Here is a 13,217-nt window from a genome sequence, read left to right as displayed (position 1 = left end):
GTCGCGTTGCGTTAGATCACGTCGTTTATGATGAGGAGCTCGTGTCGCTTCGCCGTCGGCGTTGATGCATTTCGGTGATCGGGAATCGCGGGGACGGTTCACCCGTTGAGGCACCCGCGGGGCCCCGCGCTCAAGGTACAGTACCCCCACTCAGTCGTCGGCGGACTCAACGAATCAGAAAGTTAACATCTCCAATGGCCGAAGCCAAGTCTAGTCCTACGACGACCAAAGACCCACTACGACCGAAACCCCGGCCAGCATGTCGTTCGCCTGTGTCTTCAGGGGTCTCACTTTAGGTGATTCACCATTAGGTGGAAGCATCAGCAATGTACAGACACATCCTGTGGTGTTACCAGCTTTCCTGGGTTCTTTATGAGGCCCACTCAGCGCAGGGCGAGAATTCCCCGTCTCCATGTCGTCCCCAGCTAATACGCACTTTATGGCCCACTCACTAACTTTAGTACAGCAAAGTTCTGTGGGTCTCCCGAGTGCAAGTCCAAGCATCGTTTTCGCTAACCGATCACCCGCTTCTAGTATATACAAAGTCAGTCCTCATGACGCTATACATTCATACCTACTGCAGCCTGACACTCATCCTTCGCAGTCGCTGGCGCAGTTATATTGGTGGGTTGATCAAATTCATCATATGAAGCATTATGATCCTGATAATACTGCCAGATTTACGACCACACACTGACTGTCCATGATGAATGTGAATTGGTCTGGGGAGCTCCATGGAGTATAGGCAAAGTCCTGTTCCTCCTCAACAGGTACCCTCCGTTCGTCGATGCAAGCATGGGAGTGTATCGTGGGTCCATACTCTCCCTCTACTTGCCAATTTCAATATTATTGACAGGCAGCATCGCTCCGTCTATAACTGCCGATGTGTGCGCATACATCTACCATGTGTCTGGTTGTGAGCGCATGCATTCCTTTGTATCCGGCGTGTCTGAGTACAGCGGCCTGTTGCGTATTCAACGATAGGGATGATAATTGCTGGCATAATCATGTCCGAAGGTGCGTCTACCAGCATCATTGTAGGAGTTGCTGTATTGCTTGTAGCTAAGCCTTCTTGATGCAGTCATAATTGTCATTCGAGTTTGGGCACTTTGGCAATTCTCCAGAATCGTGGGCGCGTCTTTATTGATTGTGGCCATCCTTGGGATAAGCATCACCTCGATATCTTACGTGAAATTTAGTGACGAAATGACCTGTGAGCTGATCCTTCGATCTCTCCCTGACTTCGACATACGTGGAGCTCATTGTGTGCTCGACTACTCGACTACCTAGTCGTCGATATGAACAACATCGCTCCGAATCTAGATGGCTGCTTCTCGGCCCCTCGCAGCAACATCGTCTTCCTAGCCTTCGTGGGTTTGGTGGTTTGGGAAACTCGTGAGTGTATTCTACGGGATACCTTATCCTTGCTTTGTCTTTTGGGGATGGCGAATAACTTTGCCTACTTTGGTTGTATAGTGGTCGTGATTTTGCTGCTCTCCAGGGGCGCTCGACATTGTGAGTTTCGCGCCTCGAAGGGGAAGATTATCGTTCGTCGTGAGTACTGATGATTTCCCGCGTCAGTCGGGCACGTATCAAACGGCTTCCTGCTTAGAATGTACCAGAACGGTAAGCATCAATTCGAAATGCAAACGCTTGTGAGCACTCAGCTCTCCTCAGGGATTATGTACTACATCTTCATGGCTTGTAAGTACGAACCCCAGAAACTCACAGCACTCTGCGAACGCTTCCCCCTTAGTCGTCTCCTGCATAAACATCGACATCCTTCTAACGGGTCGTGTGAGCTATTAACGTCACATATAACTACGGTCTCGAAACTTATTATGAACTATCAGCCGGAGAGCGCCAACTTACTCACACCGTACGCCCTTTACCCACCAATAACCCTATCAGTTCTCGTCTAAACAATTCATGTCATATATGCTTCAGGATCCAGCGCGTCCTACACTCAGTCATGGCCTCCCATATGCTCTTCCAGCTCCGAGAAAGTGCGAGAAAGCGTCAGCACTTTCCCGACGACCGCAGCCCCGTTGACATCGATCCAGGTACTTTGGTATTCGCCAGCCGGCTGGGTAACGATGCTGAGACATGGGTCGGGGACGGTCGTGGTTTGGGTTCGTGAGTGGAGCGATTAGGCATACTGTGGGCACCTTGAAGGCACTGGGATCAGGTTTGAATATCATCATATCTGACATGTCTTGACCACAGAACGTCCTTCTCAGGCTTTGCCCTAACTCTCTGTCTTCTAATGACCTACAGCATGAAAGTAATCCGTCAATGAAAGTATAATCCAGAGGGCATATATGCATACCCAGCACATGGTGCGATAGCCTAGTCGCCGTCCGCATCGCCTGATACGCCATGGGGTAAAAGTCGCGCTGATCGGACAGGGTCCTCAAGCTTTTCATCAACATCAGCTACGAATGCTACTACGTAGGGGTCATCGCGGACCCACGCTTTATTTTTGTAGCGATGGTGGATTCATTGATCCTCACAGCGTCTTCCTGTCGGCAAGAACCAGTTAGCAAGATGGAAGCACGGTTAGATGTGAGAGTTACGTTATCACCAGGGAACACAGGTCAAAAGCGCAGGAGCATGGTGTGCACCTTCATGTCGAACCATGCCTTTCGCCTTTCGCCACCAGCCCTTCAAGACACTCTACTTTTTTGGTGTAGCCCTCTCATTCCTTTTTGTCAAGCTTCCTTTCTGGACTGTTCGGTACCTGGTCCCAGCATGGCGCCCGGTGCGTGAATGGTCGCTATCCCGCATGCTCCTCGTCAAGTCCTTGGGTGTTTTGTTTACCACCATGTTCGACACGTCTATCGACTCCTTGAAATGCGACCCTGAAAAGGAGGGTCCTCCCGATGAGGTCGGTCTTGTTTGGATCGAACCCAAACAGGAACTCGTCGTCGGCGAGATCAAGAGTGCAGCACAGGTGAACAATATTCACCCCATCAAGGTGGCAGGTTTCTGGTACGGGAAGCGTGGAGAAAACGGCCAAGTCGGACAGGCTGCTGGCCCTGACGAGAAAGTTATTTACGAACTCCACGGTGGCGGTTTTGTGGTTAGTTTCTCCTGCTTGATTTACTCGTGCATCACATGCTCATTCATATGACCTTCAGTTAGGTTCGGCAGGCCCAAAAGGCGGTAGCGCATACTTTTGTTCGGAGGCGCTCAAGTATGCCCCGCATTACACTCGTGTCTTTCAAGTCGAATATCGTCTCTCCCAGGGCCCTCCGTTGGAACCCAGTGGTGCCTTCCCAGCTGCACTCATTGATGCCATGCTGGGCTACGACTACCTCGTCAACACCGTCGGATTCAAGCCCTCGAACATTATGATTGCTGGGGAATCGGCTGGCGGCCATCTAGCTCTAGCTCTGGCTCGCTACATCGTCCACGCTAGCATTCCCTCTCTCACTATCCCCGGCGCCCTCATGCTGCATTCCCCTACTGTCGACTGGGGAAATACCCATCGTGGTCCAAAATCATCAATGCACACGCACGCCAATAGTGACTTCGTCCACAATTTCCTTTCGGGATACCCCACCCGCTCATTGGTCGGCTCTCTCCCTCAATCAGACGCATACTTGAATGCATGGATTTCCCCTGCCTCTCTTCGTTTAGAACACTCTGAAGGCCTTTTTGCTGGTCTCCCGCCCACTCTGATCTTGGCGGGTGCAGTGGAAATGACCTTAGATCCGATGAAGACCCTCGCAGACAGAATGGAAGCGGACATGGGCAAGGACTTGGTGACCTATGTCGAAATTGAAAACGCCACACATGCCGTCTTGCTCGCCAAGTGGCATGAGCCAGAGAGGACGCATGCGTACGAGGTGTTTGCGTCATGGGCGAAGAAATTCTAGCTAGCTATACCCAATGTTTGCTTTCTCCATCCGCTTCCACTGTTCGACGTATCCTTTCGATGTTTTTGTTACCTCCAAGTAGTTGATATCATTAGCCATGCTATTGGACACAATTTTGAATCGCCACCAGCGCCCATGCTTGATCTTCAGAGTCCGCTTCGAGTTCCTTAGAAACTCGTTTTTGCCCGGAGGCCCGAGCAGTTCGAAAGTAAAAACTTCCCCCTTCGGCGCCGAACCCCTTCTCTGCGTGATTTGTACATATCAAAAGTGTGTTATCACAACACCTGAGGAGCACGCGGACCGATACCTGCTGGTGATTTCAGTCACTGCTAAGTTATCATAATATTGTATTCTCAGTAGGTTTTCAACACAATTATCGTTAACTTTTCCATGAAGTACATAGCTTCGTTCACGCCGGCGACTGATCAGGCTCCATGACAGATGCGTATTTTCACCGTGTGGTATACATCAAGACTTCTTCACTCAATGGGTCCAAGTAGGTGGGCTAACATGCCTTGTATCTTAAACTTCTGATGCGATGGTACTCCGGTGGATAGGAAATCCGTCAAGCACACATCGCTTCTCGAAGCCATCTATCAGACCTTGACGGTGGTTAGGTACACTCGAAGTTGGCGAGTGTTATATTCGTCCGATATACCGTTATCTGTGGCCCACCATGACGGCACCCTTAGGCTCTCGTGTGCGCCACTTCCCAGTCGAATGCACCACCAATGAAGTTGCCCAAACATGTATTACGGTCGCGTGGGGGTACCACACGCTTCGAAGTAGGCAGATTACCATTTGAAGCCTCAGTGTGAACGAACGGTTTAAGGAGCAGACTCCGTCATTAGGGCCTAGGATCTCGTGTTACCTATGCATGTCCTATCATCTACTGCTTCAACTGTCGACCCCAGAGTCGGTAGTCCGATCCAAGAGGATTCGCCGCCACTCTCTATGGCCACGTTTCGCAAAACAGCCGAGGCAGGATTAGAATTCCTCCGGGCTAACGCAGGGAATATGAAGTCGGTCACCGACTCCGGTATTGCATTCGAAGAAAATTTCACCCAGTTGCTTATTCTCGACGTCACCAAGGACCGGTACATGTTATCGTTAAAGTTGTACCCACTCTCGTTCTCGCCTCTCGCCCATTCATGCCCCGTTTATCCTCGTCGGCATCAGGCGTACTTGCTTGTCTAGATGACTTGATCTCCCAAACTCCTCCACCCCGATCCAGCCGCTATCTCGAGACTACCTCTACCAGTGAAGATGATGCATACATAATATATACGTCAGGTACTCTTTTCCAACTCAGGCCTTGCCCGACTTATCCGCTGATTGTTATATAGGTACCACCGGGAAACCCAAGGGTGTAGTCGTCACTCACGGAAATTTAACCAACCGTAAGCACCTACCGTCGGATATATTTACAGCTTCCTAATCGCGTCCAGTCCTCTGCTTGTTCCCAGGTAATCTTGGAATGTGCCCGGGGATGCATGTGTCACAGTTGCTCAATGTAGCTTTCGATATGTGTGCGTGGGAGGTGTTTGGGAGCCTGATGAATGGGTGTTCACTTCACATTCGAGGGTCTGATAAGACTAGCTGGGAGTCGACACTACAATCGGTAGACCTGGTGATAGCCACGCCATCGATACTGGCCCTCTACGATCCCTCAAAATTTCCAAATATCAAGATCGTGGCCGTCGCTGGAGAGCCTTGCCCTCAATCGCTAGCCACGCGATGGTCGAAACACGCTACGTTCTATAACTGCTGTGGACCAACCGAGGTTCGAATCTTTGACCTTCACGATTGTTGATACTGATCTAGGCTTACGGTAGACGACAATAGTGAACACGATATCTCGCCATGAACCCGGGCATCCTCTCACAATTGGTAGACCTACACCGAATAACAATGTCTACATCTTGGACGAGGATATGCGCCCTGTTCCTCGGGGCAAAACAGGCACTATATGGGCGGGCGGGGCCGGAATCCGGAATTTCGAAAGGATACATCAACCTTGTGGAACTTACGGGTCGACTCTTCAAGCCGGATATTTTCTCCGCGACAGGGTATTTCGCTGCCTAATTCTCCTAATTACATGATGATCTCACCGCCCACAGATTGGTGTACAATACTGGAGACTTGGGGCGAATGCGTTCTGATGGAGATATTGAACATTTAGGAAGGATCGATGACCAAGTCAAAGTCAAGGTTTGTCTAGATTCACCTGAAGGGAATGATTTGAAAGGAACGGTCGGTCCCTTATTTGATAGGGATTTCGAGCAGAACTCGATGGAATTACGGCCGTAATTTGCTCTTCCCCTTCGGTCTCGGTTGCCACCACCCTCTTGGTTGGGCAGGAGATTGTCTCAATTCTAGCTCCAGATACAGCTAACCTCGACGAAGTGCGCTCCAATATGCAGGCGTCTCTACCGTACTACGCCAATCCGAAGCAGTACATCGTTCTGCCATCTCTGCCGTTGACACTGTATGTTTTTTGGGGTTGTATGCAACGATTATCTCAGTTACCTTATAGGAACGGGAAGGTGGATAAAGCTCGAATTCGGAAGCTAGTGACACGAGGAGATGGGGATGATACAACGGTACGGCCTGTAGTGTGGTGAGAGTACGGTATGGTCAAAGCGTGATACGTAAACGTTATGAGTTAATTATCGGGACTCTGCTCCTCGGTCCCTTCGTGGCAGAGATGCGCTAGTAAGCTGCAACGCTTGTATACCATAAGGATGCCTGCCGAGAAACTCAACATTTCAGCATATTTGCATGCCACGTATCCGGCCTGTCAACCGAGGCAAAGATGACTTTGTGGCCCTTCCATCATTCTATGATAACAAGGATTTGAAACGTGCCGTACGCAACAAGCTTCCGGAATTAGTTCTCAGCCATGCTATTATTGCGCCCATTCTTTTGTTTGCCTTTGAATCGTATGAAAGGTGGGGACACCCTCGGGAGGAGAGAGAGTAGCCCATGACGGATGCCATTCGACACGATCCTTCAAATAAGGTTGCATTCGACCGCGACTCGCCTGCGACATTGCCTCAGCCATAGCAGATAGGGAGTTGTCACGCTGTCTTAGCGCGTCGCATGTTGGGTGTAGAGATGGGCGGACTGCTTAGGTCGCTTCTCGGGCGATCAACCCCTCGATCGTTGTGCCTTGCCCGAGTACAAGTCTTACATCCTGCCAAGCAGGTTGTAGGGATCCGCCGTTGTTGTATCCTCTTCTCCAAAAGGAGCTACCGAAAGCTTTTCGCTTCGCGCAAGCTCTTACTAGTACTTGCTACGCATCCTTGTGGCAGTGGCCTGGAATCAGTCATGCTGGACGTAGAAAGCTTCGCCGCCATTGGGCCCAACGTCAACACTCACGAATGAATGTAGCGCACGAGTATATAAGCAAGTCGAAGTCTTGTCAACAGCAGCAGCTCATCGCTTGTGTTCACCCAGCCTCCAGAGCCTTCCTGTAAACGTTTGTGATTTTCTCCTAGATTTTGCACCAACTACTAACGGGACGGGACCCTCAGCCCATCGTCATGCAGTTCATCGCTGCTTCCGTCCTCGCATTGGCCACCTTGGTCATCGCTGCTCCTTTGGACAATGAATGTAGGCGGTGCTCCATGGAAAATTCCCGTAGGTCATGCTGAACGAGTTCTGTAGCTGATGCGATGACTGCCCGCGAAGTCGCCCAAGGCGATTGGATTATCCTTCCCGTTTCTAGGAGCCGCGTGGCGGCTAGTGGCATCGCGCACGGGGCTGCACATGCGTTCGGCGGCGTTGTTAACGGGGCAGCTCAAGCTGCTACTGGTGCTGCTCATGGTGCAGCGCACGCATTCGACGGTGTTGTTAACGGCGCAGCTCAAGCCACCACTGGGATGGCTGATGGTGCAGCGCATGCATTCGACGGCGCTGTTCGTGGTGCAGCACAAGCTGCCACTAGTGCTGCCGATGGTGCAGCGCAGGCATTTGGCGGTGTTGTTGATGGTGCAGCTCAAGCCGCCACTGGGATGGCTGACGGTGCAGCAGAGGCATTCGACGGCGTTGTTAATGGCGCAGCGCAAGTCGCCACTGGTGTTTCCGATGGCACAGCGCATGCATTCGACGGTGCTGTTAATGGCGCGGCAGGTTTCGCCGCTGGGATGGCTGACGGTACGGCGCCGGCAGCTAGAGGATTTATGTGATGTGGACGCTACGGCAGCGGGTGTTGGACCTCCACTTGTCCTATGTAATACAAATCGTTCCATCAATAAAAGGATAGTTGGAACTTAGCCCCTGCCGAAACAAAGGACATTGCTCTACCGTGCAAATGTAAAGGCAAATCATAAATGCCTCTCTTAGTAGTTCTCATTCTGCTAGTGGGCGAAAAGAGTGCAAAAGTTACGATGTATACAGAAACAACGAGTGTTCTCTGGTTCTACTGATTCTTGCGCTCTCTGTCGCTATAGCCCTTGGGCGCCTCCACACGCAGCGGGCTTTGTATGCTCGACAACGCCGTGATACCGAGGAAGAGGAGGGGGAACAGCACGAATAGCGTCACGAGGAGCACGGAGATGAGTGCTGGGGTAAGAAGTTGGTAGCGTTTGAGGATACCACCGCTTGGTGCTGCTGCTACCGTTTTCACGGTCTGGGCGGGAGACTGGCGCTTATCCAAGGCAGAAGTCGAGCCAGAGTAGAGCACGAGGTGGTTCGGGAAGGATGCTGCGATGTTGCTGAGTTCGAGTTCGAAGAGAGATTCAACTGAAAGGGTACACGTTATAGGTAGTTCTGCGGAACGAATGAAGATACGCACTATGCTGCGACAGCGACGTGTGTCGGTCGAGAGCCATACCCTCGAGGTGGGGGAGGCGCATGTTTATTACGTATTTTTCACCGGGAGAGAGTGTAGTGCTAGGTTGTCCTGGGGTGAACGTGACGAGGCGCGACTTGCACCGCGACGACACCGTTTCGACGATCACGGAGACGTCGTCTGGGCTGACAGACACATATGGGTATTGTCTCGACGATGGTGAGTCTCGGAGAACTAGCGAAAGAGGGGAGCTGGGGGAAAGGTTTCGGAGATCTGAAGCATGCAGCTACATGAAGTTGTCAAAAACGGGGTTCCTGAGCAGAGAATGGGACTCACCCCAGGGTGCTCTACGACGACTATCGCATCGCTCTCGCAGGCTCCGTTATTCGCCAGGAGGTAGCTCAACGCTGCGCCTGATTTCAGGCCCGAAGGGAGAGTTTCTAGCGCAGCAGACCTAAAGAGGGTCAAGAATCTGAATCGGAAGAGGAGGAGAGGACCGACCTGTGCGACGTCCATGCAACGATTGGCGCAGTGTCAGAGAAAGCGAGCGCGACGGGGAGAGCAGCGAGCAGAACGGTCAATGCAGCGACCATCGTGTACGACGACGTTCTTGAAGATGATGTTGACCGAGCAGGCGCCGGCGCTTTCGGAGGGCGCAATCACGTGAGCGATCGGATCCCCGGTGGCCGCTGGTCGCCGGAACTTGAACTCTATATAAAGGTTGGAGGGGAAGAAGTATAGGCCATTTATTCCCCTCTCCTGCTCGCTACGACCCAACAATATGTTTAGAGGTGTGATACAGGCCGCGCGGACCCTCAGACCCCGTACGAAGCCATCTCTGAGGTAGGCCTCCTCTCCTATCCTCAAGACGATTACCTGAATTATATTTAGATGCAGGACATTCGCTTCTACCAGCTTGGTGCGGTCAGATGCACCCACCGTGACCTCCCTGGATACATTCACTGAAGAAGAGGTCATGCTGCGTGATGCAGGTGTGCACATATACCCATATCTCTACTAGGAACTCTGCTCACTCTCGATGCAGTACAGAAGTTTGCGACCGAAGTCGTTGGTCCAAAAGTACGGGATATGGATGAGAACGAGATGATGGACCCTTCCGTTATCTCTGGTCTATTCGAGCAAGGGGTCAGTTCAAAGACTCTACTCGCTGGATCGCACATTAACTCAGAGATTTCAGCTTATGGGCATCGAAACGAGTGCGGATCACGGGGGTGCCGAATCGTCGTTTACGTCTGCAATCATCGCCATTGAAGAACTTGCTAAGGTCGACCCGTCAGTATCAGTGTTATGTGACGTCCACAACACCCTGGTCAACACTGTCTTCCGCAAATACGGATCCAAGGAGCAACAGGACAAATTCCTACCCCTCCTCGCCGAATCCAAGGTAAGTATCTAACGTATATTAGTCTGACCGGTCGCTAACAGGCCTCGCAGTTGGGATCCTTCTGTTTGTCTGAACCAGCTTCTGGCTCTGACGCATTTGCGCTCCAGACCCGTGCGACAAAGGATGGTGATAACTGGATAATCAACGGTTCCAAAATGTGGATCACAAATTCGTACGAAGCCGAGGTCTTCCTCATCTTCGCTAATGTGAGCATCTGTTCATATTCTTCCTTCACAACGCATTTTAATGATTACTCGCAGGTCGATCCTAGCAAGGGGTACAAGGGCATTACGTGCTTCATCGCCACCAAAGATATGGGCATTCAGATCGCGAAGAAAGAGCAGAAGCTTGGTATCCGCGCCTCATCGACATGTACTCTTAACTTTGACGACATGAAGATCCCCGCTGAGAACGTTCTCGGCGGAGAGGGCAAGGGTTACAAGGTTTGGAGATGTCCTTTCTGCTTGCTGCATACGCTCATGCGCTCCCGTAGATCGCCATTGAGATCCTCAATGAAGGGCGTATTGGTATCGCTGCACAGATGCTCGGGCTTGCGCAGGGTGCCTTCAACAAAGCAGTGCCATATACGTACGAGCGGAAGCAATTCGGGCAGCCAGTTGGGACGTTCCAGGGCATGCAATTCCAGATCGCACAAGCAGCGATAGAGATCGAGACCGCGAGGCTCCTCACCTACAACGCTGCTCGGCGGAAGGAGGAAGGGCGAAGCTTCACGAAGGAGGCTGCGATGGCGAAATACTGGGCGAGCGTAGTGGCGCAGAGGGTGTCCGGGCAGGCGATCGAGTGGGCTGGAGGCGTTGGATTCACGCGTGAGACGGGCATCGAGAAGTATTGGAGGGATTCTAAGATTGTGAGTCCTTCACTTGTTCATGGCGTGCTACGAGGCTCATAATATGACTTTCTATTTCAGGGTGCCATCTACGAAGGAACTTCCAATATCCAACTTCAGACCATTGCGAAGTTCGTGCAGAAGGAACATTCGTGATGAGTAGATGTAGAGATGTTGTAACCCTAATTGATGCATGCTCGAACTGGCCTATTTCTCCAATTGATGGTACTAGCATCCACGATTGCGCCTTATTCTTCAACATGCCCATGTCCAACCCATACAACGTACTACTTCTCGGTCACGGCGTCGTTGTTAATTGATCACTGTCATTTACTGATTCGTCTGTGTTCATCACCAGGCTAAGACTGTTTGCAATTGAATTCGCCATGTCGCGGTCAGGTGCCCGTGGGAGTATGTGGCTCCTGTCTCCTATCCACGCCTTGGCTGACGCTCTCCCAGTCGCGTTACCTTTCTTCTCTACCACCATCATCCACACTCTCAAAGATTTCTTCGTATCCTCATATATCATCATTATGAATTCTACCCAGATTGATACCCCTGCAGCTGTACAGGATCACGACGTTGACCGTTGTGTCGCCACCCCCCCAGTCGCTGGTAGCCCCCTGTCTCTCGATTCGACTGCTGCGAACGCTGCAGAAGAGATCGGTACCACTTTAGGAGGTGAGTTTATAGACTCGTTTAGGCAAATTGTTGTTCATTCAATTCATCTTGCAGACTACTTGCCTATGCCAGAGCCTTGCACGTTGGCTACGACTGTAGAGGCCCCTTGTACCGGAACCTCCTCTTTGGTGTTCCCATTGTTGTCAGCCACTGCCGCCACGCCAGCCATCTTCATCCATGCATGCGAATTGGACAACAAGACCCTCCGTATCTTCCGAGAAGCTGCCACTCAACATCAACAGTCTTGGACTCGAGGCGTTCCAGCCTCCAGCTTTCCCGACAGGTCCCAGGCAATTGGTGGCGGCAAAGGCATGATGTCCCTTGCCTCGCGCGTTGATAGGCGCATCGTGTATGAGGAAGACTTGCATTTGTTACGTCCCCCGCGTCCGAGTATCAGAAAGCAGCCGCTCTTCGGGCACCCGTTTCCTCGTTCTTCGAGTACCAGCCAGCGTGGCAGAAAGCGGGAGCAAAAGGACCTCAGGCCCCGAAATGTGCGCCCCAAAAGTTATCATGCGCCTGTCACAGTGCAGCGGTGTATCGAGCAAGAGCACAACAGCATCAACGGCGGGGCGCACAGTATTGCGGACGTAGAGTCGGGCTTTCAGATTCTCTACCGCAGGATCAAGGTCGCCTATCAAGGGTACGCTGCAAGAGTGGCTGGCTACGTTGGAAGGAGTATCGCCTCGGGTCCGGGACGCGGTAGCTTGGGGGCTGGAAGGACTGGCGGAGGGTCGGCGGGTATGGTCTGAGGCGGCGGTAGGGGGCGGTGAACGACGGGGAGAGGTGGGTTGTGTGTTGCGGGTTCTTATCGGTGGGTTTGTCTCCTCTTTCTTTTTCTCCAGAAGTGCCCCCTCTCCCCATCCCCCATTTCATCTTGGCCCTCGATGGCTCTCTACTTCTTCAGAAGCTCAACATCACTTGGCCCGTAATGCTGCGCGTCCTGAGGCAGTGGAGAGCACGGAGGACCTCGATGCGAACCTGCAGTGACCTAGACACGCTCTTTTCATGAGAAAGCGCGGGTGTGGGCCGCTGTGGGGTTGCTAGATGAAATGCGGGATGCGGAGAGGGGTAGCACTGTCTGCGTACCATGCTGCTGCATCAATGGTAGGCCGCCATTGGTGGAGCAACATGGTATGTGGACCCATTCCAGGTATGTCTCTTTTGATTTTACTTGTTCGCGTTGGTCGGTCGCGAGGGATTCGCCCCGAGGCATCGACTCTCGAGCTATGAAGACGAATCGAACGTTCGCGGCGATTGGAGTGGAGGTCGTAGGGTTTGGGAGGGGGAAGGTTGGGGGAAGGAGTGGTTTGATTTGCGGCTAGGGGGACTTGGGTAGGATAGGGATGGTGGGGGTGGATACCTCGCAAATGGACCTCGAGCCTGCGGTGGGGGGACTTCGACCTCGCCTTGGTGCCCGCAAATTGGGCACCTCGCAATCACGTTTCGCGGCACATCTGCAGCCTGGACGCCTCGACCTCACTTTTCGATATATTGCTTTTGTCTTTATTTTGTTGTGTGTGTTTGCAGAGTCTGTTGCATCCGCGTTCATGTCGCATCGTCTCAATGTTTCCGCTCTGTATCTGCTTGTTTAATGCACGCCCTGCATAC

The 13,217-nt window shown here is 52.0% G+C and overlaps 7 protein-coding genes across 7 annotated transcripts; 6 read left to right on the top strand and 1 right to left on the bottom strand.

Moving 5' to 3' along the window:
• Window positions 1–1,007: 1,007 nt before the first annotated feature.
• On the top strand, window positions 1,008–2,140 carry PC9H_005567 (uncharacterized protein; the record flags this gene model as incomplete). Its single annotated transcript, XM_036775131.1, has 9 exons — window positions 1,008–1,017; window positions 1,082–1,213; window positions 1,291–1,395; window positions 1,477–1,515; window positions 1,582–1,626; window positions 1,678–1,704; window positions 1,757–1,797; window positions 1,854–1,879; window positions 1,948–2,140. The coding sequence occupies 9 exons, from the start codon at window positions 1,008–1,010 to the stop codon at window positions 2,138–2,140; spliced, it is 618 nt and encodes a 205-aa protein (XP_036633633.1).
• A 498-nt stretch (window positions 2,141–2,638) lies between these two features.
• Window positions 2,639–3,881, top strand: PC9H_005566 (uncharacterized protein; the record flags this gene model as incomplete). Its single annotated transcript, XM_036775130.1, has 2 exons — window positions 2,639–3,082; window positions 3,141–3,881. The coding sequence occupies 2 exons, from the start codon at window positions 2,639–2,641 to the stop codon at window positions 3,879–3,881; spliced, it is 1,185 nt and encodes a 394-aa protein (XP_036633632.1).
• Window positions 3,882–4,754: 873 nt separating this feature from the next.
• Window positions 4,755–5,694, top strand: PC9H_005565 (uncharacterized protein; the record flags this gene model as incomplete). The annotated part of the gene is made up of 5 exons (XM_036775129.1): window positions 4,755–4,920; window positions 4,974–5,174; window positions 5,228–5,281; window positions 5,330–5,410; window positions 5,465–5,694. The coding sequence occupies 5 exons, from the start codon at window positions 4,755–4,757 to the stop codon at window positions 5,692–5,694; spliced, it is 732 nt and encodes a 243-aa protein (XP_036633631.1).
• Window positions 5,695–5,744: 50 nt separating this feature from the next.
• Window positions 5,745–8,071, top strand: PC9H_005564 (uncharacterized protein; the record flags this gene model as incomplete). Its single annotated transcript, XM_036775128.1, has 6 exons — window positions 5,745–5,950; window positions 6,002–6,092; window positions 6,155–6,369; window positions 6,418–6,484; window positions 7,418–7,496; window positions 7,551–8,071. 6 exons carry the CDS (start codon window positions 5,745–5,747, stop codon window positions 8,069–8,071), a joined length of 1,179 nt encoding a protein of 392 aa, XP_036633630.1.
• Window positions 8,072–8,304: 233 nt separating this feature from the next.
• Window positions 8,305–9,269, bottom strand: PC9H_005563 (uncharacterized protein; the record flags this gene model as incomplete). The annotated part of the gene is made up of 4 exons (XM_036775127.1): window positions 8,305–8,627; window positions 8,680–8,962; window positions 9,013–9,130; window positions 9,178–9,269. The coding sequence occupies 4 exons, from the start codon at window positions 9,267–9,269 to the stop codon at window positions 8,305–8,307; spliced, it is 816 nt and encodes a 271-aa protein (XP_036633629.1).
• A 188-nt stretch (window positions 9,270–9,457) lies between these two features.
• Window positions 9,458–11,084, top strand: PC9H_005562 (uncharacterized protein; the record flags this gene model as incomplete). The annotated part of the gene is made up of 8 exons (XM_036775126.1): window positions 9,458–9,519; window positions 9,568–9,668; window positions 9,722–9,822; window positions 9,875–10,081; window positions 10,132–10,287; window positions 10,342–10,524; window positions 10,575–10,949; window positions 11,010–11,084. 8 exons carry the CDS (start codon window positions 9,458–9,460, stop codon window positions 11,082–11,084), a joined length of 1,260 nt encoding a protein of 419 aa, XP_036633628.1.
• A 230-nt stretch (window positions 11,085–11,314) lies between these two features.
• On the top strand, window positions 11,315–12,358 carry PC9H_005561 (uncharacterized protein; the record flags this gene model as incomplete). Its single annotated transcript, XM_036775125.1, has 2 exons — window positions 11,315–11,609; window positions 11,664–12,358. 2 exons carry the CDS (start codon window positions 11,315–11,317, stop codon window positions 12,356–12,358), a joined length of 990 nt encoding a protein of 329 aa, XP_036633627.1.
• Window positions 12,359–13,217: the final 859 nt, after the last annotated feature.

This window comes from Pleurotus ostreatus (assembly GCF_014466165.1).
Source record: "Pleurotus ostreatus strain PC9 chromosome Unknown scaffold_3, whole genome shotgun sequence".
NCBI lineage: Eukaryota > Fungi > Basidiomycota > Agaricomycetes > Agaricales > Pleurotaceae > Pleurotus > Pleurotus ostreatus.
This window is presented reverse-complemented; position numbering and strand designations above follow the sequence as displayed.